The sequence below is a fragment of the Orcinus orca genome, chromosome 1 (assembly GCF_937001465.1).
Source record: "Orcinus orca chromosome 1, mOrcOrc1.1, whole genome shotgun sequence".
Lineage (NCBI taxonomy): Eukaryota > Metazoa > Chordata > Mammalia > Artiodactyla > Delphinidae > Orcinus > Orcinus orca.
The window spans coordinates 196191645-196219411 of NC_064559.1; the positions used below are offsets into that span (position 1 = coordinate 196191645).

The window sequence follows — 27767 nt, forward strand, 5'->3', positions numbered from 1 at the left end:
CAAGTCCTGGCTATTCTGAGACACCCCCCCGAGCCTTAACCACAGGACCACACTGTTTCCAAGCTCATCCCTAAGGGGGTGCCCTGTCCCCTCCCAACTCTGGGCCTTGCAGTCTTACCGTAGTCCACCATGGAGACATTCTCTCGCTCACCGCCTACCACCTTGTAGCCAGGCCCGTTGCCGTACAGGATGGCAGTGAAAGGCTTCTTGTCTGTGTCACTCACCATGGGGGCCAGACCTGCACAGGGAGGCACTGGTCCAGGGGTCATGTTGGAGTACAGTCCCCAGCCCCCAGCTTGGCAACCCCTGGGTCCCCTTTCAAGGAAGTCGCCTTCCAAACCCAATTTATTTCCAACCAGCCACCCTTCAGTTTTCACTGTGCCCACATCCTCCCATCTGTTGGTCTGTCCTTCCATCCTTCACATCCATCCATCCATCCTCTCCTCTCCCCTGTCCATTAATCCATCCTCCCTCTCATTTTTCTACCCATCCATCATCCAGGTGGCCACCCATACACCCACCCAGGCATCACTTCACTCCATCCCCCATCCTGTGTTCCCCCAGCTGTCAGTGACTTCTCCTCCCTGCCCAATTCTGAGTCTCACACGTGCCAGGCCCTGGGCTTGCCAGGTCTCCCACCCCACTCCTGCTCCCAGAGGGCAGACCCTGGGAGTGCCCAGTGCCCACCCCAATGGAGGCCCACCTACCAAAAATAGAGTTGCCACGGGGGGTGTACCCGCCAAAGGTAAAGACGTGGGAGTGGTCGGCGGTGACAACGGTCAGCGTGTCTTCCACGGAGGTCATGGCGCCTGCCTGCCCGATTGCCCTGTCCATCTCCACCGCCTCGTGCAGTGCCTGCTTGGCTTTGCCCTCATGGTGCCCGTGGTCAATCCTTCCCCCTTGGGACACCAAGGCAAAGGCCTCCAGTGAGGGGGCGGGGAAGGAGATCTGACCTCCAATTCCCATCCCATGATGGCCAGGGGACTCCCCTGGGCCAGGCACCACACGAGGCACTTGACACAGCCATTCGACCTTCACAGCGCCTCCGAAGGCGAGTTGTTGGACCACAGGCCCACGCATGGAGAGTGCAAAGCCAGGGTTTAAAGCAGCCCCACCACCCCACTCGGCTCCCAGCACTGCTTCTTCAGCTTCTCGGGGTCCCTGAAGACCTCGGAGAGGGAGGGAAGGGACCCAACATGCCTGAATGGCTACTAGGTGCCAGGCATCATAAGCTGATGTCTTGTTTCCCTTTCACAACAACCGTGGGCAGAGATGGGTATGATTAGCCCCGTTTACAGATGGAGCAGCTGAGGCCGGGAGTGGGAAGTGATGTGTCCAAGGTGGGATCTGCTAGGATTTGATTTCAGGCGTGACTCGCTGTAAAGCCCTGTTTTTCCATCTCCGCTTTGAATACATCCCCTCCGAGGGTTAAGCACGCTCCTAAAGGGGAAAAACCCTCCATGCCTGGGCAGTGCCTACGGCAGCCTTCCATAAAGGCCCGGGGAAGCCTGCACCTCATGCCACCTCCCCAGACGAGCACAGGAGGCCTGGCGTTAAGCCTGGCTTAAAGGTCACGGCTAAGGCTGTGTGACTTCGGAGAACACCTTCCATCTCTAACAGGAAGACGATGCCTGGTGGACACTCCCATCTCTGAGGCTCCTGAGCCTGGGGGCCTGGCCGCCCTCCTTCCTGCTAGCCTGGGCCTCACCACTCTGGCCCGGCAGGCTAGCAGGGTGGGTCCCTCCTTTGTTGTGGCTCTGGGAGCAGCTGGTCTGGCAGGCCCAGTCTTGGCCGCGCTCACAAAGAAGACCGCTCCCGGGGGAGCCCGTGCTCACCACTGGTTCCTGGTTGGTTCTTAGGCATCAGAGGCCCGTTCAGGGCCAGGCCGAGACCGCCGTGCTTCAGTGGGAACCCCGGGGCTTGGCAAGAAAGCCGCCGAGTTGGGCTGGCGGCCGCTGGCCTCCGGAGGGCGGAGGGGCCTGAGCGTGTGCGTATGTGTGGTGACAGGATGTGTGCAAATACGTCCGTGTGCGTGTGTCCATTTAGAACATGAAAGACAATAGTTGTTAGAACCTTGGAAGATTCTGGAAACTTTATCATTTCCTCTCACTTCCTATTGTGATTGACTTAGCTACTGTGTAATCATAATAATGATAATAACAGAAGCATAAAGGATTTATTCTCTTTTGGGCCCTGCTCCAAGTACATTATGTCTCTGAACTCAATGGATGCTAATAACCCTTCTTGGAGAGGGGGACTATTTTTGGCCTCGTTTTACAGAAATGTACAGGTAGAGGTCACAGAGCCAGTGGGTGGCAGCATCAGGACAATGACTCCAGGGCCTCACAACAGTGCTGGGAAACCCCAGGAATGTCGGCATACAGCACCGCTGCCTCCTGAAGGGTCTGGCTCTCCCAACCCAGGGGACCCCGGGATATCCCAGGGCCCGCCCTGGGCCTTCTCCTCTCTGACCTTGTTCCTACATGGGCCCAGTAACATCAGAGGTCTGCTGTCCAGCTGCGAGGGTTCCTGCAGACCGATGGGCACCTACAGAGGAGGACCCTGGGCCGGCGTCCTTGGGCCCAGCCAGGCAGCTGCTAAGAGCACATTTGTCTACTGGGGCCTGCTGATTTGTCTTTTGGGAGGAGTGAAGCTGAGGGGCCTGCACACCCCTCCAGAGCCAGGCCTTGGGGAGGTATTTCCAAAAGGAAGAAACTTGCCTCCTCTCTCAGGAAGGCTTCCTGGACTAGTAAGCCAGATGTGCCATCTCCACGCCCAGAGGAGAGCTGCTTGTTGGGCTGGGAACTTCAGCACCGCCCCCTTTCCCCCCCCCCCCTCCACAACCCATCTCCCTAAAGGAATCTCCCTGCTCATCCCCAAACTGGACAGTTCTGAGAGCTGGACTGCCCTACCCCTGAACCCATCTGGAAGCTGCCAGGGAAGTGGCCCTGCAGTCAGGTCCTGGACCCCTACCTTCCACCAGCAAGAAGAAGCCTTTGGGGTTCTTGCTCAGGATCTTGATGGCCATCTCCACCATCTCGGAGAGTGAAGGGTCAGTCACGTTGTTCCTGTTGAGCTCATACTGCATGTCCCCTGGCTCAAAGAGACCTGAGGAGGACCCGGGAGGATGTGGGTGTCTCAGGGAGCACAGGCTCCCCACACACAGCTTGGGGGTAAAGTGGGGGGATGGAAGCTCATCTGGGTGGTGCTTGCGGGCCTGACTTGTGCCAGGTGCTTTGGGCGCACTTCCTCCTTTCATCTTCTTAGCCACGCCATGGTGAGAGGGACCACCGTGTCCACTTCACAGAGGAGGAGACTGAGCCTCAGGTGTTTAGTACCTTGCTATTTTCAGCTGCTAAGTGGGAGACCTGGGATTCCAATCCGTCAGCCCACCCTGAGCCCATAGAACCCTGGACATGGCAGAGGATTGTGTCCTGGCCTCCACAAGGCAGCCTGGGCGTGTATTTACATGTCATTTACAGGTCAGCCTTGAAGGGCTCAGTGCCCTGTGCAGTGAAACAGAAGAAGGGTTGGGGTCGCTGTCCCCCCTGTTCACCGAGCTCGGTTTTTTCCCTTGTGAAGTAAGGCGAGTGATCCATTTCTTACCCATGTCACAAGATTCCACAAGTACTGGGTTGGTGCTTCCAGTCCTGGATGTCCTTCCAGAACACCTTGCCCTTCCATAATTGCACGCAGCCAAGCAAGGGCTCTGAAGAACAGAGTGCTTACTCTGTGCCACACGCTGTCCTATGCGCTTTGGAAGCACTTAGGCGCCAGCCTCCGAGATGGTGCCCAATAACCCTCCCTCCTGGAATTCATGCCCGTGTGTGCCCCTCCCTCACGGACTGGGGCTGGCCGGTGTATCCAACAGAACACTGTAGAAATGATGGCGTGTGACTTCCAGGCCAGGGCATAAGACATTGTGGCCTCGGCCTTGCATACTCTTACATTTCTGGGGGAAGCCAGCCGCCATGTTGTAAGGACACTCAAGCAACTCAATGGAGAGATTCATGTGGCAAGGAGCTGAGGCCTCCTGCCAACAGCCTGCACCAAGTTATGAGCCATGTGAGTGGCCCACCTCGGAAGCCCCAGCCCCAGACAAGTCTTCAGATGACTGCAATCTCACGAGAGACCCAGCTAAATCACTTGCAAACTCTCGACCCAGAGAAACTGTGAAGGAATAAATTGTTCAACAATCATTATAAATAAAACAACTTTACAGTTGTTTTAAACTGTAAAGTTTTGGGATAATTTGTTATGCAGCAACAGGTAACTTATATATTAGCTCACTTAATCCTCATGACAACCCTGAGGTAGGCCCTATTGTTATCCCCATTTTACGGAGGATTCATTATCCTTATTTTATAGAAGAGAAAACTGTGGCACAGAGAGGAGAAATCACTTGCCCAAGGTTGCACAGCTCATGGGTGGTAGGAGCTGGATTTGAACCCAGCACTCTGGCTCTAAGATCCATGAACAGAACTTTCTTGCTCCATGGGTACATGCATAACTCTACATAGCCAGTGTGGGGTATGGGGTGTGTGCTGTGTGAGCCAGGCAAGTAGAGAGCTGTGTGTGTATCTGAGGGATCCTCCAGGTGCCCAGCTCTAAGCCCATAACTTCCAGTGACACACCCAGGACCCAGGGGCTGTGCTCCTTGAGAAAGATTTGCAGGAGGTCTTGCCACCACTTGCTTGGCCCAATAGCCAGAAGGGAAAGAGGACCCAGATGTCTGCATGGTGGCACTCAGGGTCTCATTCCACCTGGCCTGGAGCCGCCCCCAGGCCCCACACCTGTTTCCCACTCCCTGGGGAAATGGGGGTACCCCCCCCCCACCCCAGTCGAGACCACTGGCGACAATCTAGCTGGCTTCTGCCCTGGCAACGCAGCAGGGCTGGCTCTGGGTCCCCTTGCTCCTCAGTCTAGGATCTGTTTAAGTCCCAGCTCCAGCCAGGGTTCAAACTCACCTGCGCCCTAATTCTAACTGGCTGTGTGGTATGCCAGAGGTCGCTTCCTTTCTCTGAGCTTTGTTTCCCTTTGTGCTCAATGGAGCTATTCACCCTGCACAGCCAGCAGATTTCAGGTCTAATTCTATGAACCAGAACCCCTCCCTCACCCCTCCCAGGTCCTGGAGCCTGAGGGCGAAGGTCCCTAAGTAGCCGGGCAGCCTGGGACCTCGTCCCCGGGGCACCCAGCTGGATGTCCACTCCACCCCCCTCCACTTACCCAAGAGGTAGTCCACGGTGTAGGGGTCGAGGGCCAGGAGTTCAGTGCGGTTCCAGATATAGTGAGAGTGCTAGGAAGGAGGGCGGTGTCAGCCATGCGGGGCTGGGGAAGTCGGAAGGACTAACCCCAGCTGGTCTCAGAGTCTGCGGCATGTACTGGTTCTCTTCAGTCATTTAAAATCCCTCCCCGAAGACCCACCATCCCTGCCTTCAAGAAATGGCAAATAAACGGGAAATTTTAATGCAGGGAGATGAGAATTTGGAGACCAGAGACCACTGTGAGCCTTGAGGCAGGATCAGAGACAGCTTCCTGATGTCCTAATGGGGCCTTGAAGGACAAGCAGGAATTGATCAGCCTGGGGTCAGGGAGCAGAGTTCCAAGCATGGGGAGGGATCAGGGAGCAAAGAGGGGGGCGCAGATCACAGGCGGCCCTGAGTGCCCACTGAGAGGTATGGGCTCTGTGTATTCTGAGAGCTGTGGAGAGCCAGGGAGGAAGCAAAGCCCTAGCTCTGCCCTGGGGACCCCATCCAAGGGGGAGATCAAGGAAGTGCTGTTTCCCCAGGGCATAGAGGCCATGGGAAGGGCTGGCCAGCTTGCCTGGTGATGGTACCATTCAGGCCTAGACCGGGGGGTCCCGAACTACCAGGAAACAGCTGTGTGTCCATTAGAGAGCCCCTTGCCTTCTCTGGCCAATGGCATTGGGATCAGAGGTTTCTGAACCTCAGGGGCTGCTTTGGGAAGGAGGGTGGGAAGGCTAAGAAAGTGGAGCTCCCCTCCTTCACTGAGATGATTCTCCTACGTTATCTCATTTGTCCCTCACATCACCCATCCAAGGTAGGTACTGTATTCTCATTTTACGGAGGAGGACACTGAGACACACAGATTAGCCCACACTAAGGCACGATTTGCAAAGAATGTGTGGCTTATCTGAAACCTCAAAGTGATACCCTGTTCGGTCCAGTGATGTGGGTGCCTCTCTCCCTCTTGGTGTCTAGACTGAGTTCCAGGGGAAGCCCCCTGCCTGGGCAAGAAGAATTATAAGCTCCGGTCCCATGTTCCAGGTAGAGAAACTGAGGCTGGGAGTGGCGGTGTCTCTCTGACTCGGGCTGGGATGGGGCTCTGGTCCAGCCTGAGCTGACTCAGGAGTGGGAAAGGTTCAAAGCAGCTCAGTCCCACCCCTACCAGCCCCGGGGGGCCGTTTCCCAGCCCCTACCCCCCACCTCGCTCTTGGCCCAGCCCTATCCCACAAGGCCTCCCCGGGGGCCAGTCCTGGAACCCTCAGAAACCCAACCCCAGAGTGACATCAAAGTGGCTGCCAGGCTGCTTCCCACTGTCTTCAGCCCTGACCGCAGTCATTTCCAGACCCCAGCTGCCCCAGGCCCAGCGGCCGGCAGACGGATTTTAAGGGCCAGAGCTGCTCCAGGGAGCCAGCGCCCAGGTCTTCCCACGCTCCGGCGGGCCAGCACGTGCCCGGCCCGGCCCCTCCCTGCCACCTCTGCCTGCAAGACCCTCCCAATATTGCCTCCTCCCCCTCCTCCCCCTTGTCAGGGCTTCTCAGCCCCACCCTTGTGTTCTGTCCCCTCTGGGTTCCCGTAGCTCCTGGGCGTCTCGCCATCCAAGCACACAGCATTCCACGTTTCCTTAACCATCTGACTCATCCTTTGGACCTCATGCCTAGCCAGGGGCCCTGCACACAGTAGGGGTGCAGGTGGACTGAATGTCTCTGCAGGTTATCCTTGGCCCGCCTTCCTCCTTACCGCCTGAAGGTATTTCACTGTGGTCTTGAAGGAAGGAATTGATGGGCACCTACTATGTGCCATTCATATATCTGTAAGGCCCTCTGAGCCCGCTGAGGTAAGAATTATGACCCCATTCTACAGAAATGAACACGGATTCAGAGAGGACTCCCGCAGCCCTGCCCACTGCAGGCGTACCCTGCAGCCATCAGGCCCCCGGACAGGCTACCTTGTGTTTCGGTTTGAAGCTCTTCCAGATGTCGATGAGGTTCAGGCCGTCCAGCCTCGTGCCCCTGGCCTTCTCGTCCATCTCATACTCCACATCGGTTCTATTCTTGGGGAACATGTACTTCCGGCCGCCCCCCATGATCACCTAAAGGGGACACAGCCATGAGGAGCCCAGGGCGCCATGACATGCAGAGGCTCCAGAGGCCCCGCCTGGAGAGCTGGGCTCCTGGGGGCCCGGCGGGTGCAGTGGAAGCTTCTCCAGCAGGGCGAGTCCTGGCTTCAGTCCACGCTGCCCTCCCCGAGCCTCCACGTCTCCAGCTCGGGGGCAGGGATGAAATCACGAGGCTATTGGGACTGTGATTCTGGCTTCTGGGTGAAATATTGGAGCTAACCTCCCTTATTCGGCTTTCCAGAAGCCCGACGCATAACTTGGGCTTCTGTGAGAATAATACCGTGTACAGAGTGTGTGTCAGGCACTAAGGACTTGAGATACATGATCTTATTCAACGTCACACCAAGGCTGTAAGGGAACCCGTGTCACCTGTTTTCCAAATAAAGAAATAGGTGTAGAAATGTGATTTCTTTCCCATAAGGCCACACGGCCAGTGAGGGGCAGAGCCAGGATTCAAACCCGAGCCTCCTCCAGCCCCGGCACCAGGGCCCGGCGGCGTCCATGGAGCTGAGGATGGGGACTCTGAGAGCCTCCTCCCCCCACAGCCAGGGAGGTCTTGGGGCAGCCCAGCTGGGAGCCTGGCAAACAGAGGACCAGTACTCACGTCTGTGTAGTCACCGCCAGGCTAATTTTACCCACTGTGCTGACCCGCTTGGGCAGACGGACGCGGGACTGTTTGTTTTCCTGGGGAGTCCGTGTTTGAAGTCCTGGCTATTTTTAGAACGGAGGCCAAGAGCATACTAGCCGCCGCCCGCAGTGACCACCGCACCGGTGTCCTCCTGTCACCATGGGCGTCAGCCCAGGCCGCTGCCCCTGGCTGACACCTTGGGAGAGCAGACCCAGTGACGGCTGGCCTCAGATCCACTGGCATTTCATGCGCACCCTTCTCAACCTTCCATTCCAGCTCCCTCCTCAGAACCCAGGTTCCACAGGGTGGAGGGGTAGCCAGGAGTCCAGGCCGGTGGTACAGGTGGTACAGGTGAGGGGTACACGCTGGCCCCCAGGACCAGCCTGGATCCTGGGGAACCAGAAAGAGCTCTGAAGTCAGACTTGGGTTTGAATCTTGACTCTCCTGCATCTTGACCAAGGGCTTGTCACTTAAGCTCTCTGCACCTCAGTTTCCTCAACTATAACATGGCAGTAATGCCCACGCACAGGACCGTCCCAGCCACTGGACTGTCCCAGGAGGAAATGCAGTGACGCAGTGCAGTCCCGGCACCTGGGGCTGGCCTCCCGTGGAAGGTATTCTCAACGGCCAGAAGCAGTAGAGATCCAAGTAGTTCCAAGTTCCTCACTGCCAGCTCCAGCCAGGAGCTCTGGGGGCAGGGCAGGCTGTTAAAAAAGGAGAAGGGGACCCCGGGTCACTGGTCCCCCGCCCCCCCAATTGTTCCCACAGAACCTGACCCCTTGCCATTTCCAGAATGGAAAATGAAGCCCCCAATCTTGTTGCCTGGAGCCTCATCATTTCCAGCCCCAGCACGCACTTCACACACTCATTAAACTCCCAAATAACAGACTTGCTGTTTGGCTTTGGGGTTTGGGTTTGTGTCTTTCATTTTTCTTTTTCTTTTTTTTTTTTTTTTTTTTAGCAAAAGATATTTATTTTCAGGGCGGACACTAGGATTTTTGTTTCATGTACAGCCTGGGGGCTGGGGGGCTTTGGGGTGGTGCTGGTGCAGGGGCAGAGGGGAGAGGGAAGGACGAGGAGGCTGAGAGAGGAAAGGGAGGAGGGGCAATCCTCACAGCTGCCCCACCTCCACACTCACGCCCTAGCTCATCCCCCAGTGGCCTCTGTGGCTTACCACCCCCCTAAACCCAGTTAACACCCCTCCCCCCACCGCCCCCCCCCCGAAGCCTTCATTTAAGCTCCTGTCCCCTTCTCAGGCTGTCGCTGCCAAATCTCTCTCAAGAGCAGCCCCGTAATTACACCCTGTGCTTGTACAACAAATGTTCTCACGTCCATGACCTCATCTCAGCCTCCAGCGGCCCTGGGAGGGGGCAGGTGGGGCTCTCGGCCCCTGTTGCACAGGTGGGGACACTGAGGCTTGGGGAGGGGAAGCGACTTGTCCCAGGACATGAGTCGGGTACAGGCAAAGTCAGAACGGCGGCTTTGCCTGACACGGTCGCTTGCTAGGAGCGATCAACGGGACTACGTGTCCCGAGAGGGGCAACTCAGTCCACTGCTCAGAAAAACAAGGGGTTGGAAGAGGGGCCAGGTGGCACTTAGAAATTGGGGGGATGGCATGGGGGGGCAGAGGGTGGGTCTGGGAGCCAGGAAGTTTGTCTGGTGGGGGTAGAAACAGAGGTAAGGGGTAGGAGGGACCTGGGGGCTCTCTGAGCCTCACTGAACCCCCATTCTAGGCTTGGGGGCCGAAGTCCCCTCACTCCCTCACCAGCCCCTGGCAGTAGGTAACAAGAGTCTGAAAAGGGAACAAGCCAGAGGTTCTCATTTAAGAACAGAGAGTAGGGACCCATCTGAACATCAGGTGGACAATGCTGGGGTGCACATGTGCTGAGCCTGCCCCGTATGTCAAAGCTGGTGTTTCAGGGCAGGGACATGAGGCTGCTCGTGCATAAATGCTGCCACTTTCTGAGCACTCACTCGGCACTGGGCCCAGGGCTAAGCTCTACAGGGATTATTTTATTTAGATCTTGCAATGGGCTTATAAGGTAGGTACATTTCACAAAAGGGCTGTAGAAGGGAAGGCTCAGAGAGGTTAAGTAACTGACCCAAGGTCACACAGCTAGCAAACAGCAGGGCAAGGATTGGAACCCAAGTTTTAAAAGTAAGAGCTCGGGCTAACCACGGCCCACACCACCTTTTCTCTGGGCATGCTGCCTGAGTGCACGGGACGCGTGCCTGTCTGTGCATGTGGGAATGTACAGGGCAGGTACTCCCCTGAGATGGCACTGTGTCACCCCCACGCTCCAGTGCAGTGCCAGTTTCCAATTTACAGAATAATCCCTGGGCGTCTGGTTCTTGAGGTGTGGTGGCGGCCACATCAGGATTCATCCCTCAGCCCCACTGCGGAGAAATCCTACAGTGCCTCCCTGCCCCAACCGCAAATCCCCTAATGGGCTGGGAGCCCTCCCAGGTGTGTGGGGAGCCAGGCCAAACTGCTTTTCCCGGGCCAGTCTAGGCCTGAGGCCTCGGACCCACAAGCCCCTACTCTGACTGCACTCCCGCACTCGCCTCGATGTCCCTGACGTTGTGCATGAGCTGGTAGGCGATGTCCTTGCAGCCCTGGCTAAGGGCCTCCGGGGGCATCTCGTTGTCCGAGTACCAGTCCCGGTCAGCAGAGTGGGCGTAGGCGGCGCTGGGGGTGGCGTGGTTCACTCGCGTAGTGGTCACGATGCCCACGGATTTCCCTGGGGTGTGGGAGAGGAGGGGTTGGTTTCGCCTGGAAATGGGCGTGTCCAAGCTGTCTTCCCCCTCCCTCTCCTAGCTAAAGACAGGTTAGTTCTGCTGCCTGACTGGGCCCCAGTCTCCGCATCCGTACTAAAGGTGGGGTTGGTGGCTTCCAAATATCCCGGCAGCTCAGATACTCTGCCTCTGTGACCCTCCCCTGTCCTGAGGGCCCTTGAGCTGTGAGCCCCGGGGCTGGAGCCCTCCCTTCCACCAAGGACCCTGCAGAGCCCCAGCCTGCAGGAAGCCCCCCCGCTGCCCTGCAGGAACACAAGGGCCCCTCCGAAGGGCTCTCAGGTGGAGTGTGGTTCCGTCACCTATGTCAGCCAGCCTCATAGCCTGACTCCAAAGTCCCTGGGGGCATGTGCCAGGGCCTCCCAATTCCCAGGAGGAAGGGAGAAGGGGTAGACATTTACTGGACTTCCACGGGAACAGTGCTGGGCTCGTTCCTGACCTCCCTCACACTAAACCTGGGAGGGGGCTACATTTTCATGCCCATTTCATAGTCAAAGGAATAGACTCAAGGAAATGAGCTGGGAGCAAACGCACACCTGAGTGACCCCCTAAACCACTAGCTTTCGCTGTCATGGAAAGGAATCCGTGACTATTTCACAGAGGCCCAGAACCTCAGAGCTGGAAGGGCCCTGGAGAGCATCTTCTTCTTCCCTCTCCCCATTGTACGGTTGGAAAGAGGCTCAGACAGGCCACAGAGCCAGGCCCGTTCCCCGCCACTCGCCCCACTCACCTGCGTCCTTGGCCCAGCGCAGGATGGAGGTGACCTCGTTGCCCTGAGTGGTGTTGCACTCGGTGCGCTGGGTCGCTGCGCTCACCCCCACAGTGCCCTCGTTGGCCTTCACCCCACACAAATAGGCGGTGGCGGTGCCCGCGCTGTCAGGGACCTGAGCGTTGGTGTTGTATGTCTGCAGGCGGGAAAGGAGGGTCAGGAGGTGGCCCGGCCTCGGCCCGCTCTGCTGCCCTCCGACCCCCACTCACACCATGGGGCCTGGGCATGAGGGAGACACAGGCCTCCTGCGGCCTTGGCCGAGCCCTGCTACCCACTGAGGTCCCCCCAGAGCCACAGGATCACCTAGCTGCCTGCTTCCTGCCCACGCCCAGCGCCCTGGCAGCCAGGGTTGCAGGAAGGGGCGGGAACGCAATGTTCCAATATGTGGAGACTCGGTTGGCAGAGAAATGGGGGCTGGATCAGCTCTCTCTGGGTCTGGGGCTGCAGAAGCCAGTAAGGGGGAGGGGGAGGCAGGTGAGCCGTGGAGAAGGGAGACGGAGGGGGTTCTTGAGGGAGTGAGGGAGGCTGGGGAAGGGGAGGGAAAGTTAGGGGGAGGCAGGATCTAGGATGGGGAAATGGGGACCCCCCCCACTATTCAGACCTCTGGTCTGAAACTATCTGCCCGTCTCCCTGCCCCAACAGCCTGAGAGCTCCTTGAAGACCAGAAAACATTACGGTCCCTGCTTTCCCCCAGAAGGGAGCCCAGGGCCTGGCCCAGAGTGTCTAAAGGACCTTTATTATGTGACACCACGGCCACCAGCAATTACAACACCAGAAACAAAGCTACCACTTTCTATCTGAGCCGCCTTGGGAGAGAACGAATGTAACAGAACCCCATGCAAAGACTACACACTGCGTGAACCCATTTACGTCAAGTACAAAGGCAGGAACAGCTAAGCTATGGTGTTAGAAGTCAAGGAGCAAGGACTGGAGCGGGGTGCGGGGGGACCCCTGGCTGCTGTCATGTTCAGTGTCTCAACCTGGATATTGGTCATACAGACACGTGCCAAGTTTGTGAAAATTCACTCTGTACACCGGTGCACTTCTATGTATGTCATGTGTCAATAGATTTTGAAATCAATGAGCTGAAATCCCCAGAGTCTTAGGAAGCAGCCGCTACTGTCCTCAATTCACAGAGGGGCCACAGAGCCCCCGGGAGGGCTGACTGCATTGCCAGCAGGTTTGAGGGTTCCAGCGAATGCCATTCCCCTGCCCTTTCCTCCTGAGAGGTGGGAGGCTTGGGGCTGGAGCTCACCTTGGAGAGGGCCACGTAGGGAAACTTGTCCATCTCCAGCCTGGTCTCCTCCCCTGGGCTGTGGTGGAGCTGACCCTTGAGGATGCGGGCCGCCGTCACCGTGGAGACGCCCATCCCTGTGGCGGGGGGTGGGGAATGGGGGTCAGGGGGGCTCAGTCTCTCGGGTTCCCAGCCTCTCCAATCAGCTCTCTTGGGCACCCAGAGCTCCCTAGAGTTAGGTGCCAAGGCAGGCTGAGCAGTGGGCACCAGAGCATGACTGGGTGGTCCCTTTCCTCCTTCCCTCCCGAGACCCTTGGGGTTCACAGCCCGGCTCTCCCATCCTCTTCAACATGCCCCCAGGGCCCCAGCCTGTACAACACAGCCACCTTCACCTCTGCCTGGCTCCCTGGGCCCCCATCCAGCCCCTCCCTTTGGCCCCCAGGCCTCACCATCTCCAAGGAACATGATGACATTCTTAGCCACGTTGGTGTTGAGAGTCTGAAGCCTCAGGGCATTTTTCAGGGTCTGCTGAGCTTGGTCTCTCCAGTACTTGGGGTCTTTCTCTTTCTCTGTACCGACAGAGAGGCAGAGTTATTTGGGAGGGGGTGGGGCAGCTTCCCATCCCCAGCCACTACAGACACCAACTTCTCATTGCAGAAGGCTGCCTGGACTCGGCAGAGGAAGCAGTAGTTGCCCATCTCAGACAGCCATTGTGAGATCTGCAAAACCTATGCCAGTCCCATCCTCCAAACGAGCCTGTGGACCCTGGGTCTTCTACCTACAACTGAGACTGGAAAAACCAAGGCTCAGAGACACCAAGCGACTTGCCCAAGAAGGCCACACCGCTCTGGCAGACACTGGCAGAGCTGGGCTTCACTCCAAAGCCCACGCTCTTTCCTTCCACCCAGCAGAGAGACATTGTGCTATGGCAGCAAATGAATTGTGCTAGCACAATTAGGAGGGTGATGTTTAACTTACTCAAGAGAACAAACTACTTCCAACTGCAGGAGCCCCCAGATGTATCCAGCCATCAATTATAAACCCTGCTTGGCTTATTCATTAAAGTAGGCTCCGCAGGAACCTGACTTAGCAACAGCTATTTAGCTGTGCTGGAAAGCAAGACTTGCCTGTTGTTTAACGTATCAAACTTAAAGTAGCCAAGAACAGCCTCACTCCTGTAAGGATAAGTTAGCAAAGACACTCTGTGTCCCTAATCTTGAGAAAAATTGGGAACCAGGAATGCCCTCTCCTCTCTCTCTCTCATGTCCACGAGTCTAGTCGTCAATTCTCCAGTGGAAAGAGCACTCTAGTGCCCGACAGTCCTCAGTTAGAACCGCATCTGTGCCAAGCAGCAGCTGTGTGGACAAGTGAGTTCCCTGGACCTCAGTCTCCTCCCCGTCAGATGCAGGTGTTTGTACCTTCCTCTCGGGGTCTTCACGAGGACGGGATTTAGATAAGGAAAGCGACACACCTGACCCACAGGAGAGGATCGATGCCCCCCCACCCCAGTAAGTCCTGGAATCCCCTTTTCATACAAGCAGAGGCCCAGGATCCCTTTCCACGGGGGTGGGGGTCCCTGCCACCATCTGCTGGTTTGTCTTCTGTACTCGGGCCCCATCAAACCTGCCCATCAAAATACAGAAGCCTAGAGAGGGGAGCTCCTTGGGGATTCTCTCTTTCAGTGGCCTCCATTGCATGGAAGGAAGGCTGAGGCCAGCAGAGGTGGGAGGGTCCTGTCCAAGGCCATGTTACACATTCATAGGCTGAAGACACAGGCCTCATCCCTTGGCCCAGCTCAGGCCCATGCTGTGCGGGTGAAGAGCACAGTTCTCCTTTCTTACACACTCATGGTACCCAGGCTCGTGCCAAGTGCCCCGTACACGGCAACAGTGCTTTCCCCTCCCCCCAGCCTTACAGGGTGGCTACCATTACTTCCTCCACGTTGCGGAATGAGGAAACAGGGTTCTGAGACTGAGCCGCAGGGGAACAGAAAACCCACACATCTCCATGGCTGTGCTCCTGCCTGGGGCAGGTAGCGCAGGCAAGGAGATGGAAGGAAGCAGTTCTCCACCTTAAGCCTGGGACCTACCACGCCCCACTCCTCCCCCTAGAGGTCCCATCCCCACCCTGATCCCTTAGTCCCCCACCTTCACGCTGGCAGCCCCCCAGCGCCACATCTCTCTTCTGAAGCTCCCCAATTTCAGACCTCATGGGCGGAGGCCCCTGGCTGGAGCCCGGAGAGCCCTGGCCCTTCCATCCAGCTGTGCACCTTTAGGCAAGTTCCTGCCCCAGAAAAATAGGAGGACATAGCTACTCGCAGGCAGTTCTAGGATCAAGTGAGGTAAAGCCTGGGCAAGTGCCCTGAGCCAGTGTTTTTTTTTTTAACTTGGGTTTGTTTTATTTCCAAATATAAGCTTTTCTTATAAATTTATTTATCTATTTTTAATTATTTATTTTATTTATTTTTGGGCTGCATTGGGTCTTCGTTGTTGCATGCGGGCTTTCTCTAGTTGCGGCGAGCGGGGGCTACTCTTCGTTGCAGTGTGCGGGCTTCTCATTGTGGTGGCTTCTCTTTGTTGCAGAGCACGGGCTCTAGGTGTGCGGGCTTCAATAGTTGTGGCACATGGGCTCGGAAGTTGTGGCTCACGGGCTCTAGAGTGCAGGCTCAGTAGTTGTGGCACACGGGCTTAGTTGCTCCGCAGCACGTGGGATCTTCCCGGACCAGGGCTCGAACCCATGTCCCCTGCATTGGCAGGCGGATTCTTAACCACTGTGCCACCAGGGAAGTCCTATAAATTTATTTTTTAATTGAAGTATAGTTGACTTACAGTGTTGTGTTAATTTCTGCTGTACAGCAAAGTGACTCAGTTATACACATAGATACGTTCTTTTTCATATTCTTTTCCATTATGGTTTATCCCAGGATATTGAATATAGTTCCCTGTGCTATACAGTAGGACCTTGTTGTTTCTCCATTTTACATGTAACAGTTTGCATCTGCTAACTGCAAACTCCCTGGGCTAGTGGTTTTCATCAGGGATCCCACTAGCTCTGGGCGGGTTTCAATCTCCCTCCCGCCTTCCTCCCACATACCACGGTGCCAGGGCTTTGGTCAAGGAGCTTCTTTGGCCATTTGGGTGCCATCTGGGTGGTGATGAACTTCTACCCACCTTGCCCTCCCCCAGCACCTGGCACAGCACCCCCGGGGCTGGGCTGCCATCAGCCTCCCCATTCCCGTTGCTACTTCTCCAGGTGAGCCCTGTTACCCGTTTGCCAGTTCCCTGCTGTGCCTGCTCCCTGAAGGACTGGGACTCGGGCAGAGCCCTTGTCTTTTTCACCAGCACCATCCCAGGGTCCGAGAAGGGTTCAGTGGGTGTCAAACTGACTTTATTGTCAGAGGACTGGTTTAAGCAATGGTGGCTTTGGACAACTGAGTATCAGGAGGCCATTGTGTTTGGAGACCATTAAATGACACTCAGAAATGCTCGTGCTGTAATGAATGCTACGTGAAGAGTGCTTGTCAGTACGTACTGTATGACTCCATTTATGCGAAGCTCAAAACAGGCAAAACTCGACTAAGGTGACAGGAGTTAGCCTAGTCACTTCCTCTGGCTTGGGGCAGGGCGGGGCGGGGGCAGTGGTTGGGAGGGGCACAGGAAAGCCCTTGGCGTCCCATGATCAATATTCTTTCTTGATCCGGGTGATGGTTACATGGGTACAAAAATCTGTCAGAACTCATCAAGCTATACATTTAAGATCTGTGCACTTTGCTGTAAGTTACACCTAATTTTTTAAAAAAAGTTAAAGACCATGATGTAACACCACTACACACCCATCAGAATGACTAAAATGAAACATGCAAAAAACTGAAGTGCTGAATATTTGAAGATTTTTCATTTTGTCGCTTTTTCGTCTTCTCACATTTCATCCATCTGCTCACCTTTTGCTCAGGTGGGTTGTGAGTGCTGAGAAAGCAGGGACTCGGTCCCAGAGTGACCTTGGGCCCCCAAGGACACAAGCCGAAAGGCATCATGGGATCGCAGAGGGAGCAGCGGCCTGGGAATCTAGCAGCCCAGGTTCAGTCCCCAGGGCTGCTACTGACTTGCTGTGTGACCTGGGAGGGCCAGTCCCTTCTCTGAATCCCAATTCCCTCATCTGTTGAAATATATTCTTCCTACAAGCACCCACTCCCTGCCTGCACTGTGACTGTCCCTTATAATTCCCACAACAGCCCTAAGGAGGAGAGATTATTATCTCCACTGGACAGATGGAGAAATTAAGGTTCAGGGAGGGCAAGTGGGGACTTCCAGCCACATGACGGACTGAGCCAAGGAGGGCTCCCCCCCTACAACAGACACTAAAATGTTGAAAAAAAAAAATTCAAGAACAGTATATTACTTGAAAAAGGAAGAAAAGGGGGAAGGGAAACCCCCAGGAGGCAGAAATTCAGAGGGTATTCAAAACCAGAAAGGTGAACAGGAGCTGAGGCTGAAGGACCCTTGCAGTGTCAGACCAAACACAAGTCTAGGCTGAAACTTTTCAGGTACATGTTTTGCCTGGGAGCTATGGAAGGGATGGGGACAGAAAGCCCGTTATCAAAATGTGAACTCAACTCCAAATCTGAGCCTGAATTTATAGTGTAAGAACCAAAAACTGAGAAATTAACATAAGCACTCTCATAGAATTAGCTGAAGAACCAAACACAATACTGCACTGTAGAAACACTTTTGTACGAGTTTACAACAGGAAACAAAACAACAAAAGAACCGTTGAAGGTGAGTTTACAAGCAAGAATTACAAAATATAAGGAAATGTGCTATCATGAGGGAGAGTTAAGCAGGCGAAGCCAACAGGAGACTTAACATACCGCGACTTGGAAGAGTTTATAGAATAAAGTTCTATTTCATATTCTTTGAGTTAAGAGAGAATAGAAACCCCAATTAAAGAATAATAAAAAGGGGAAAAGAGTGACCTTTCCAACACTAGCACGTGTAGAGGCTGGGATTTCCTGCTCTGAACATTTGTTTCCAGCTCTTAAATACTTTGGATGGTTCTATGACCCTGAACACAGACACTGCCCTCATCCTATCCTACCTGCACCATGTCTCCCGCTCCCTCCACCCTTGCCCCCAATCCTACCTGGCACTAAGGAGTTGGTAAGGCAGGTGCCAATGGCCAGCACTAAGAATGGTGAAATCATGGTGCACTCCAAGACCTGCTTTTTCTCTGGAGCCCAGAGGTATGATGGATATGGGTGGGAAGGGTGGGCTGCCAGTGGTCAGTAGTTAATTGATGTTCCAATCCTAGGAAAAAAAAAAAAAAAAGACATGAAGGTCACAGCTCCAGAGTTCATTTGTTCATTCACTTATTTATTCGTTGATTCATTCATTATTCACCTATTACAAGAGACTAGGCATTTCGATGCAAAACCTAGGGGGTCCCTCCCTCAAGAAGCTTCATCACATAAACAGTTGTATAGGCATAAATAAGTTCCATGCTGCAAAGCGGTTCCTTCTCCTTTCCCAAGTGAATTCCCACTTTCAATCCACCTGAAGCCCAGAACCCACCAGAGTTCACGTTCTGTGTAGTGCTTCTCAAACTGCAGCATGCATCAGAATCTTCTAGAAGGATTGCTGAAACAGATTCCAGTACCCTCCACCCCTCGCCCAGAGACTCCAGCTGCATTTCTAACAAGCTCCCAGGTGCTGCAGCTACTGCTGCTGCTGGTTCGTGGACCCCACTTTGAGAAGCACTGTTCTAGAACATCAGCCTTTAGCCTTGAATTACCCATGTCCCAAGCACATCAGAGACAAAACCAAGAGTCCACCTTTTCTTACAGGGACACCTACATTTGCTCTTACTGTATTTGCTACGTTCTACAGCTTGTCATTTATGGCGAGAGATATAAAAACTATAGGAGGGACATACAGGAAAAGATTGTCTTATAAGTGTGGCCATTTCTGGGCAGTGACATTTTAGATGACTCATTATTTTTTCATTGTCTTTTTTGCATTTTCCAAATTTTCCTTCTGTGTTGAGATGTTACCTTTATAATTTTTTTTTAAAATGTTATTAAAAAAAAACTGGAAGGAAATACACCAAAATGTTAACTGGTTTTCTCTGGGCAGTAGGACTGTGAATGATTATTTCTTCTTTAATTTTTTTTTTTGAATTTTCCAAATTGCCTAAAATGAGCATGTATTAATGGCCTAAGAATGTTTTTAAACTGTGGTCATCCTGTTAGGATCACATGGGATAATCCCATTGGCAGCTGCAAAATGTAAATACTAACCATGTTGTGTATAAATGTTACTGGAAGATGAGGAATTTTAAATGGTAAGAGTTTCACTGGGAAATAATGTTATTATTTCCACCAAAATCAAGATAAAAATGATCATTTCATTTGTTGTGGGAAATGGCAGTGATACAAAACATTCTACCATTAGACAGAGTGGGCTGTTAGGTAAGAAACCACTCTAACTGGAAAAAGGGCTTTTGATTCAACCTTAAAAATGTGCATGGAGGGAATTCCCTGATGGTCCAGTGGTTAAGACTCTGCACTTCTCCTGCAGGGGGGCACGGGTTCGATCCCTGGTTGGGGAACTAAGATCCCACATGCCATGAGGTACGGCCAAAAAAAAAATTTTTTTAAGTGCACTCTGGCGCTTTTCTACTGCATTCCTTGTCCACCTGGCTCCTTAAAAACCTGGCTTGGGGCAGGGACAGGTGGCGGGAAGGAAAGCACAGGAATTGAAAGGAAATACCTTTCATCTAACGTCTAACAGCATTTAACTCTGAGTGGTGGGATTTCAGATGACTTCTAATTCTTTAAGTCTACTTTAGTTTCCAAACATTACTAGAGTAAATTCTAACATCAGAAAAAAAGTTATTAAATTGATATACAATATCAATACAATCACTGCATGTACCTCTCTGTTTTGAAAGTAATTCCTTCCTGGTCCATCTCACCTACCACACTGGGAGCTTCTAAGAGCAGAGACTTTGCCTTGTTCGTTTCCACTCCAGGGCTTGGCATAGGAAGTATTTACATCATCAGTTGAAAGTCAGTGCTCTAAGAAGTGGAGGTAGGGAGGAATCACCCCCAAATCCTCCCTTTGTGTGTGAAGAAAAGTCCAAGTGTTGGCAAGGAATTGGGACTACCAGAGCATCAGTTCACTGCTGGTAGAGTGTCGATTGGTACAACCACTTTGGAAAACTGACAGTACTACCAAGGTGACACCATACACATGCCCTCTGACCCATTTAACTTCAACAGAAATGTACATGTGTTCACCAAAAGAATATATAAGAATGTTCATATCAGCCCTGTTCATAATGGCTTCAAAACTCTGTCCAACTTCAGCAGGATGGATAAATCCATTGTATGGGTTCACAAGAAGGTAATCCACACACAACAATGAGAATGAATAATTGAGAACTCTATACACCAACATGGATGAATCCCGCAAAGGTGAGGCTGAGTGAAGGAAGCTGACCCGAGAGTATATATAGTGTGATTCTAATGATATAAAGCAGGGGTCGCCAACCCCGGGCCTCGGACCGGTACTGGTCCTCAGCCTGTTAGGAACCAGGCCACACAGCAGGAGGTGAGCGGCGTGCGAGCGAGTGAAGCTTCATCTATTGCTCCCCATCGCTCGCATTCCCACCTGAACCATTTCCCCCTCCCCGTGAAAAAACTGTCTTCCACAAAATGGGTCCCTGGTGCCAAAAAGGTTGGGGATCGTTGATATAAAGTATAAAACCCAAGGGGGGGGGAGGGGCAATATAGGGGTAGGCGATCAAGAGGTACAAACTACTATGTATAAAATAAGCTACAGGGCTTCCCTGGTGGTGCCGTAGTTGGGAGTCCGCCTGCCGATGCAGGGGACACGGGTTCGTGCCCCGGTCCGGGAGGATCCCACATGCCGCGGAGCGGCTGGGCCCGTGAGCCATGGCCACTGAGCCTGCGCGTCCGGAGCCTGTGCTCCGCAACTGGAGAGGCCACAACAGTGAGAGGCCCGCGTACCGCAAAAAAAAAAAAAAAAAGCTACAAGGATATATTGTACAACATCAGGAATATTGCCTGTATTTTATAATTATAAATGGAAAATAACCTTTAAAAATTGTGAATCACTACACAGTACACCTGTAACGTACATAAGATTGTACATCAACTATATACTTCAACTTAAAAGAATTTTTTAAAAAGTATAAAAACCAACTAAGGGTATTACAAGACAGGATAAAGGCAGAGGGAGATTTGACACAGAAGAGAAGGCTGAGTGAGGACAGAAGATTCATAGAAGGAAGATGCTAAGCGACTGGCTTTGAAGAAAAAGGCCACAAGCCAAAAAATACAGGCGCCTCCAGAAGCTAGAAAGGCGAGGAGGTGGATTCCCTCTGGAGCCTCCCCAGAAGGGAGCGGCCCCACCAATGTGTTGATTCTCAGCCCCAAAGACTCTCTTGGAGCTCCTGACTTCCAGAACTGAGGATAACTTTGTATTGTTTTAAGTCACTGTGTTTGCGGTCATTTGTTATGGCAGCGACAAGAAAGTGAATATTGAACATCAAAAAAAAAAAAAAAAGGCACTCTGCCTTATATGGGTGGGTTCAATCTGAAAATCCAACAAGCTGTCAATTAAGGATATAGACATTTTGCTGTATGTATGTTATACTTCAATAAAATGAAAACACTACTCTCTCAGAGATTATATGAACAATCCCTAAAGGACACTGATAAAATGTTCACCATAATAACTTATGTGGTAGACAGACAGAGCTGTATGAGCTCCTTTGTAGATAGGAAAAACAAGGCTCTGAAAGGAAAAGTGACTCGCCCAAGGTTACGAACAAGCAGGTAGCAGAGCTGAACTCTAACCACTAAGCTGCCAATTACAAAATTAGCAACGAGGTTACCACGGTGATCCCCCAAGGGTGGGATCACCAACTACAGGTTCACCAACTACAGGATGAAGGTTCTGAACTTTAACACATGGATAGATTCGTGGATATGGATATCCACATGGATATCCACCACAATCAGGATAGAGAACAGCTCTGCCAGCCCAAAAAACTCTCTTGTGCTTTCGCTTTGTAGTCAGAAGCTGCCCATGCCTGTACCTGGCAGCCACAGGTCTATTCTCCATCACTATAGCTTTTTTTTTTTAACTAATTAATTTATTTTATTTATTTATTTTTGGCTGCGTTGGGTTCGTTGCTATGCGTGGGCTTTCTCTAGTTGCAGTGAGTGGGGGCTATTCTTTGTTGCGGTGCGCGGGCTTCTCGTTGCAGTGGCTTCTTGTTACGGAACACAGGCTCTAGGTGCACAGGCTTCAGTAGTTGTGGCATGCAGGCTCAGTCGTTGTGGCACACGGGCTTAGTTGTTCTGCTGCATGTGGGATCTTCCCGGACCAGGGCTCGAACCCGTGTCCCCTGAATGGGCAGGAGGATTCTTAACCACTGTGCCACCAGGGAAGCCCCATCAGTATAGTTTTGATTGATATTGTATTAAATCTGTGGATCAATATGGGGAAGATTTGCATTTTGACAATATTCAGTCTTCCAATCATGAACACAGTATGTCTCTCTGTGCGTTTAAATCTTATAGTCTTCATCATACAGATCCTGTTAGATTTATACTGTTGTATTGCACTTTGGGGGAAGCTATTAAAATAGCATTGCTTTTTTTTTCTTTTGGCCACGCCATGCAGCATGTGGGATCTTAGTTCCCCGACCAGGGATCGAACCCCTGCCCCCTACAGTGGAAGTGCAGAGTCTCAACCACTGGACCCCAGGGAAGCCCCTTTTCTGTTTTGTTTTCTTTTTGGCCGTGCTGCGTAGCTTGCAGGATCTTAGTTCCCTGACTAGGAACTGAACCTGGGTCCTTGCCATCTTCTGTGTAGTCAATCATGTCATTGACAAATAGGGACAGTTTTAGTTCTTCCTATCCAATCTTTATGCCTTTTATTTCTTTTTCTTGCTTTATTGTGCTGGCTAGGACTTCCAGCACCATGCTGAATAGGAGAGGGAAGAGTGGACATCCTCACCTTGTTCCTAATCTTAGAGGAAAAGCATTCAGCCTTTCAGCATTTGGGGCGGTGTTTTGAGGTGTGAGGTGGAGTAAATTTGGTGGGGAAAATCAGGAACGTGGTTTTGGACATGTTGAGTTTAAGATGAAGTGGAGATGTTAAGCGGGCCGTTGCATATAGGCATCTGGCAACCGGGAAAGAGTTCTTGGCTAGAGGTATACACTTGGGAACCCTGGGCATAAAGGTGGCATTTAAAACCTTAATCAAACTTACAAGATCATTTAAGAAGAGGGAATGGGGGTGTACAGAACTATATGATAAAAGCCCTCAGAAAACCAGGAATTGAAATAATATTTTTAAATTGATAAAGACTTTATATATCAAAAAAACCCTACAGAACGATCATATTTATTGAAGAAACTTTTGGCGTGTTCCCTTTAACACTGGCTTATGATTAGAAGATTTGGGGGCAACCTCTAGGTCCATAACTAGGGGAAGGAAGTTATAAAGAGTGGTGGGGCAATAACTATGTGGCAGTAGTATTAAAACTAGAAGTAAAACAGTAGGATCGGTGGAGTTTAAAAACACAGGATTTCAGTAGTTTGTATGTCAGTGTAAACCACACTCATATACACAACACAGCGTTACTTGCAAGGACACTTATAAATTCAACAACATATTAAATAAAGCATATTAGCATGAAGACCTTTGGAGGGTGGTGGGATTGGTACTGGGGAGCAGGGATGAAGGGGAAAATGAGCAAATAAAACAAAAACTGAGCTCATGATAGTACCCCACGCACTGAGGAATATGACTTGTTCAACCCTCTGCACCGCAGGTCCAAAACAAACACATAAATAAGGTCCAAAGCAAACACATAAATAAGGAAAAATAAAAGTGAAGCGTGGCTCCAGGAGCTCTAAAGGGCTCATGCAGCCCTGCACGGTTATTCTCATTTGTCTCTCTTCTCTGCTAGCCCAACACTCTGTGTGAGTAAAGACCATCTCTTCTCCATCTCTGACTCCCAACCCCGTGCACATAGAATCAGCTCTGAAAATGCTAACTTCATGAAAAGCTCCATGATTCAGGCTGGAATGCTTTGAATTTTGGCCCCAGAGATGTGGCATTGAGAAGGGCCTGTTGTGGAGACACTCAGGTGCCTTCTCCCATTGCCTCTGCCTGGAAAGGAGAATCTAGGAAACGCTTCAGGAGCCAGAGTCTCCCCTGCTGGCTCCTCTTCACGGCCCCCGTCCCTACTCAGAGGCTCCAGGTCCGCTCTCTGGCAGCGCTAGATGATGGGCTCCGTGGGGCCCAGCCTGGGGCTGAGGGGCCTCAGCTGCCCACCACCCTCTGCCAATGCTCCACCAGTTCATAATGGAGCCTCCGGGTGTGTGCCAGCCCCATCGCTCGCCACCTCCCAGCCGAACCATCTCTGCCAGGCTCCCAGCTACGTGCCCTGACTATTCATGACAAGTGTGCAGAAGCCCTGGCTGCGCTCTGGCCTTGGAGGAGAAACAGCCACTTGGCAGGTCAGGGGAGGGAGCGGAGGCTGGGCCTTGCCCCTGGGGACTGACTCAGCATCCTGGGACAGAGGGCACTGGAGCCCTTTGGAGCTGGGCAGAAAGCCAGCCTTGGGCTGGGTCTCAAAAGGTCCAGGACAAATGACAGAACAATAGGGCTGATAAGAATCACTACCACTTCTTGGGCATCTCACTTGATCCTCACAAGTGTTATTAACTCCTGTTTTACCGTTTAGGAAACTGAGCAAAGGATCTCAGCTCGTCCATGGCCAAGTGCAATTCGATCCCAAGCTGACTCAACCTCTCTGGGCCTCAGTTTCCCCACCACGGAGAGGGAGAGAGACCGGCGCCCACCTTTCCACTATCCCTCAAGAGCAAATAGAAGCCAAATGAACTTAGGGCGGGAGATCTGGCAGAGGAAGGAGTCGGGCCGGGGTGAGTTCTACCTGAGCGGCCTGGCCAGGCGGCAGGTGAAGAAGCAGACCAGGCTCAAGGTCAGCGCCAGGAGGAGAAGGCTGAGGACCGCTGTGAGGACCACGTCCATGGTGGGGAACGGGAGGGCCATCTTGGGTGAAGAGAGCCCCACGGAGTAGCCAGCACAACCTGTAACACCTAGTCACAGTAGCCTTGGATGTCTGCTCCAAAGCTCTGGGTCAGTGGCGGTGACCTGGCTTTGTTCCCTGGGGTTAATCTTTGGGGCTTAGCCCAGGAGGGGTGGAATGGGAGGGAGGACAGTCCATGGGGCTCCCCTCCCCCAGCCCAGTCCTTCCCCACCTGAAGCTTGTTCATTCCTCTTTGTCCATTTATTCTTTATTCCCAAACATTTACTGAATACTTGCTATGTACCTGGCTCTGTTCTAGGTACTAAGGACTCAGTGCGGAGGAGGACAGACACAGTCTCCCTCAGTGGGGAATGGGAGGGGAGTTGGAGGGGGTCCTGCAACATCAAACTGGGCTGCAGCAGCTGCTCGCGGAGGGAGTGCCACTAAAGATCAGCCCAGGAACATCTCACCTGCAGGGTCAGAGAGAGGGAACACAGAACCGCCCAGCGCCTCTGGCAAGCCTTGCTCGTCGGGACTCTTCATTCACTGATGGAAGTCATTTATGGCTGCCATAAAGCAGCCTCTGGGTGAAGGGCTCTGGAAGGAGTGTGTGCTGGTCAGAGTAGGCTGCAGGTCAGACCCAAGAAGGGACTTCCCCAGAGGGCGCTAGGCCAGGTGCTGGCATAGAGCAAGGCTCAGACCTCCAGCCGCTGCAGACAGCACCCCATCTCGACAAAAAAAACAGAGGCGGGAGTGCCTGGGGAGGCTTGGCGTCAGCCCTGCCTGCTGCCAAGCCACTGCATCTTTAGGGCTGTGGTGACAAGCCAGCTGTCCCTCTGAGCACCTCCAGCCTCAGCACCTCTGCACACTGCGTTCCCTGGTCTGGAATGTTCCCTGCTGTCCACCCGATAAAGTCCTCCCATCACCCTTCCCCCTTGACCTCAGCTCTGCTGGGCTGTCCTGCAGCCCAGCCCCAGCCCAGGCGGTAGTTACAGTTCCTCCCCAGTCTCCCAAAACCCAGCCGCTCAAGACCTTGGTCACGTTTATCAGAGTCAGAGAACCATGGGGTGAGCTCCTAGAGAGCAGGGATCTTGCTCTGTGGATGCTGGCAGCCCCACGGCTGGCAGAGCCGGGTGCACAGCCGGCTGGCCGGGCAGGAATGTGGGTAGGTGGGTGGAAGGGTGGCGGGTCAATGGTGAGTGACCAAAGAGGCAGCTCGGCAGCAGGAAGCACGCTCTGGAGCCAGGGCTCCAGGCTCAGATCCTGCCTCTGCCCCTCGTGAGCTGAGTAGCTCAGGGCCAGTGACCCCACCCCTGGGGCCTCAGGTTTCTCATCTGCAAAGTGGGAGACGAATAAAATCCATAGGGTCCTTGTGAGGATTATATGAGGTAATGCACAGAAAGGCTTAAAACAGGGCCTGGGACACAGTAAGTGGGCAATGAATGTCACCCAGCAGCCGTGATCACTGGGCAGGGGAGGATGGAGTGAGGGGTAAGTGGGCAGGTGAGGGGCTGGAGCTGAGAAGGGACAGACCCTTCTCTGCCCACTCAGCCAGCAGCCATTTACCCTTGTGCTCATCACAGACCTGCCCACCTGGAAGGCCCACAAGGTCTTTCCAGCTCCAAGTCTCTAGAAACCAAAAAGCTTACCTGGCTGCTATGCACCTCCACTTGGGGGAGGGGTTAATTAGGGGGTGGAGGTTCCAGTTCCTATACTCAAGGGGCGCTATGTTTCCTGAGAGGACCAGATTTTCTGTCTGCCTGTCTCTCTCTCACAGACAAACATCCCACCAGGAGGCCAGATGCCTTCTCTTCCTCTTGAAGGAGAAAGAGAAAGAGACCACCTAGGGTCAGCCGGGAAGCTTCCATGGAGTAGGTGGGAGGAGAGCCAGGCGGGAAGGATGGTAGGGTTGAGATGAACAGAGAGAGAAACAGTGCTCTCTACAGGAGAACCTGAATGTGCAAAGGCAAGGAGGTAGGAATGAAGTACTTAGAGGTCGGGGAGAAAGGCAGGAGCCGACAGCTGGTGACAGAGGACAGAGAGGCAGCCGGGACCAACCACAAAGGGCTTCGCTCCCTGAGCTCAGCCTGGTCAAGAGCGGGCGCTTGGCATCCCCGCCTGACTTACACGTCTCTTGCCAGCCCATTTCACAGGTGAGGACTTTGCAGCTCAGATGGTCTGCCCCTCGCCCAAGGCCACACAGCAGAGCTGGAATCGGAAGCCTCAGCGGTCTGGGTTCCAGAGCTAAAGATCTTTCTGTGGCTTCCTGGGGTGCCTGGCCGGTCTGGATGCCACAGACTGGCTCTGTGGGCAGAGGACTGGAGCCAGTCAAGGTTCATCTGGTGGGAGGAGAGCTGGCAGCAGGGAGGCGGGGGAGGGAGATGGCAGGGCCCAGAGGCACCGTGCCTGGGGTGGCTGGAGCGCCCGGGCAGAGGGGTGTCAGGGATGGCTATTCCACAGGCACACAGGCTCCCACCATCCCACGTAGAGGACATGTTCTGTCCCAGGCCACCTTGCTCTGAGCCAAGCCTGGGAGCTGAGTGGTGGGATCGGGGGAAGGAGCATGTGCTGTGTTTGTCATCCCCTGCACTCTGGTACCTCACCCAGCACTCCTGCAGTGGGAGCCCCTCTGGTACCAGGAGACGTCGCCATCACAGTGGACAACAAGAAAAGGAAGGCACAGAGAGGGTATACAACCTGCCCAGGGTCACACAGCAATCATCAGCAGGGATAAGTCTCCCCACTAACCAGCTAAGATTTGGGAGGCTATTACCAGAAGCACAAGGCAGTCTGTGAGGCATAGCATGGATACCAACGTCTTGGAATTCCGGAAATCAGTGATTTCTGTCAACTGAAAAGAACATTTCAAACTGAGGCTACTCTAGAGAAAC

General features: G+C 53.2%; 1 protein-coding gene across 7 annotated transcripts in view; it reads right to left on the minus strand.

Moving 5' to 3' along the window:
• ALPL (alkaline phosphatase, biomineralization associated) overlaps positions 1-27767 on the minus strand; it is a 57319-nt gene that overhangs the window by 1589 nt on the left and 27963 nt on the right. For 4 of the 7 annotated variants that reach the window (XM_049712265.1, XM_049712275.1, XM_049712278.1 and 1 more), the window contains exons 2-11: positions 17926-18089; positions 13236-13355; positions 12808-12923; positions 11514-11688; positions 10556-10731; positions 7192-7335; positions 5227-5296; positions 2974-3108; positions 708-899; positions 119-253 (exon numbers count right to left, since the gene is read on the minus strand). In XM_049712265.1, the coding sequence (XP_049568222.1) occupies positions 119-253; positions 708-899; positions 2974-3108; positions 5227-5296; positions 7192-7335; positions 10556-10731; positions 11514-11688; positions 12808-12923; positions 13236-13355; positions 17926-17986 (1324 nt within the window). In that variant the 5' untranslated portion in view covers positions 17987-18089. Of the gene's footprint in view, positions 1-118; positions 254-707; positions 900-2973; positions 3109-5226; positions 5297-7191; positions 7336-10555; positions 10732-11513; positions 11689-12807; positions 12924-13235; positions 13356-17925; positions 18092-24780; positions 24969-27767 lie in introns of those variants that run through there. The other 3 variants (XM_049712268.1, XM_004272500.4, XM_049712284.1) reach the window with 3 other exon arrangements.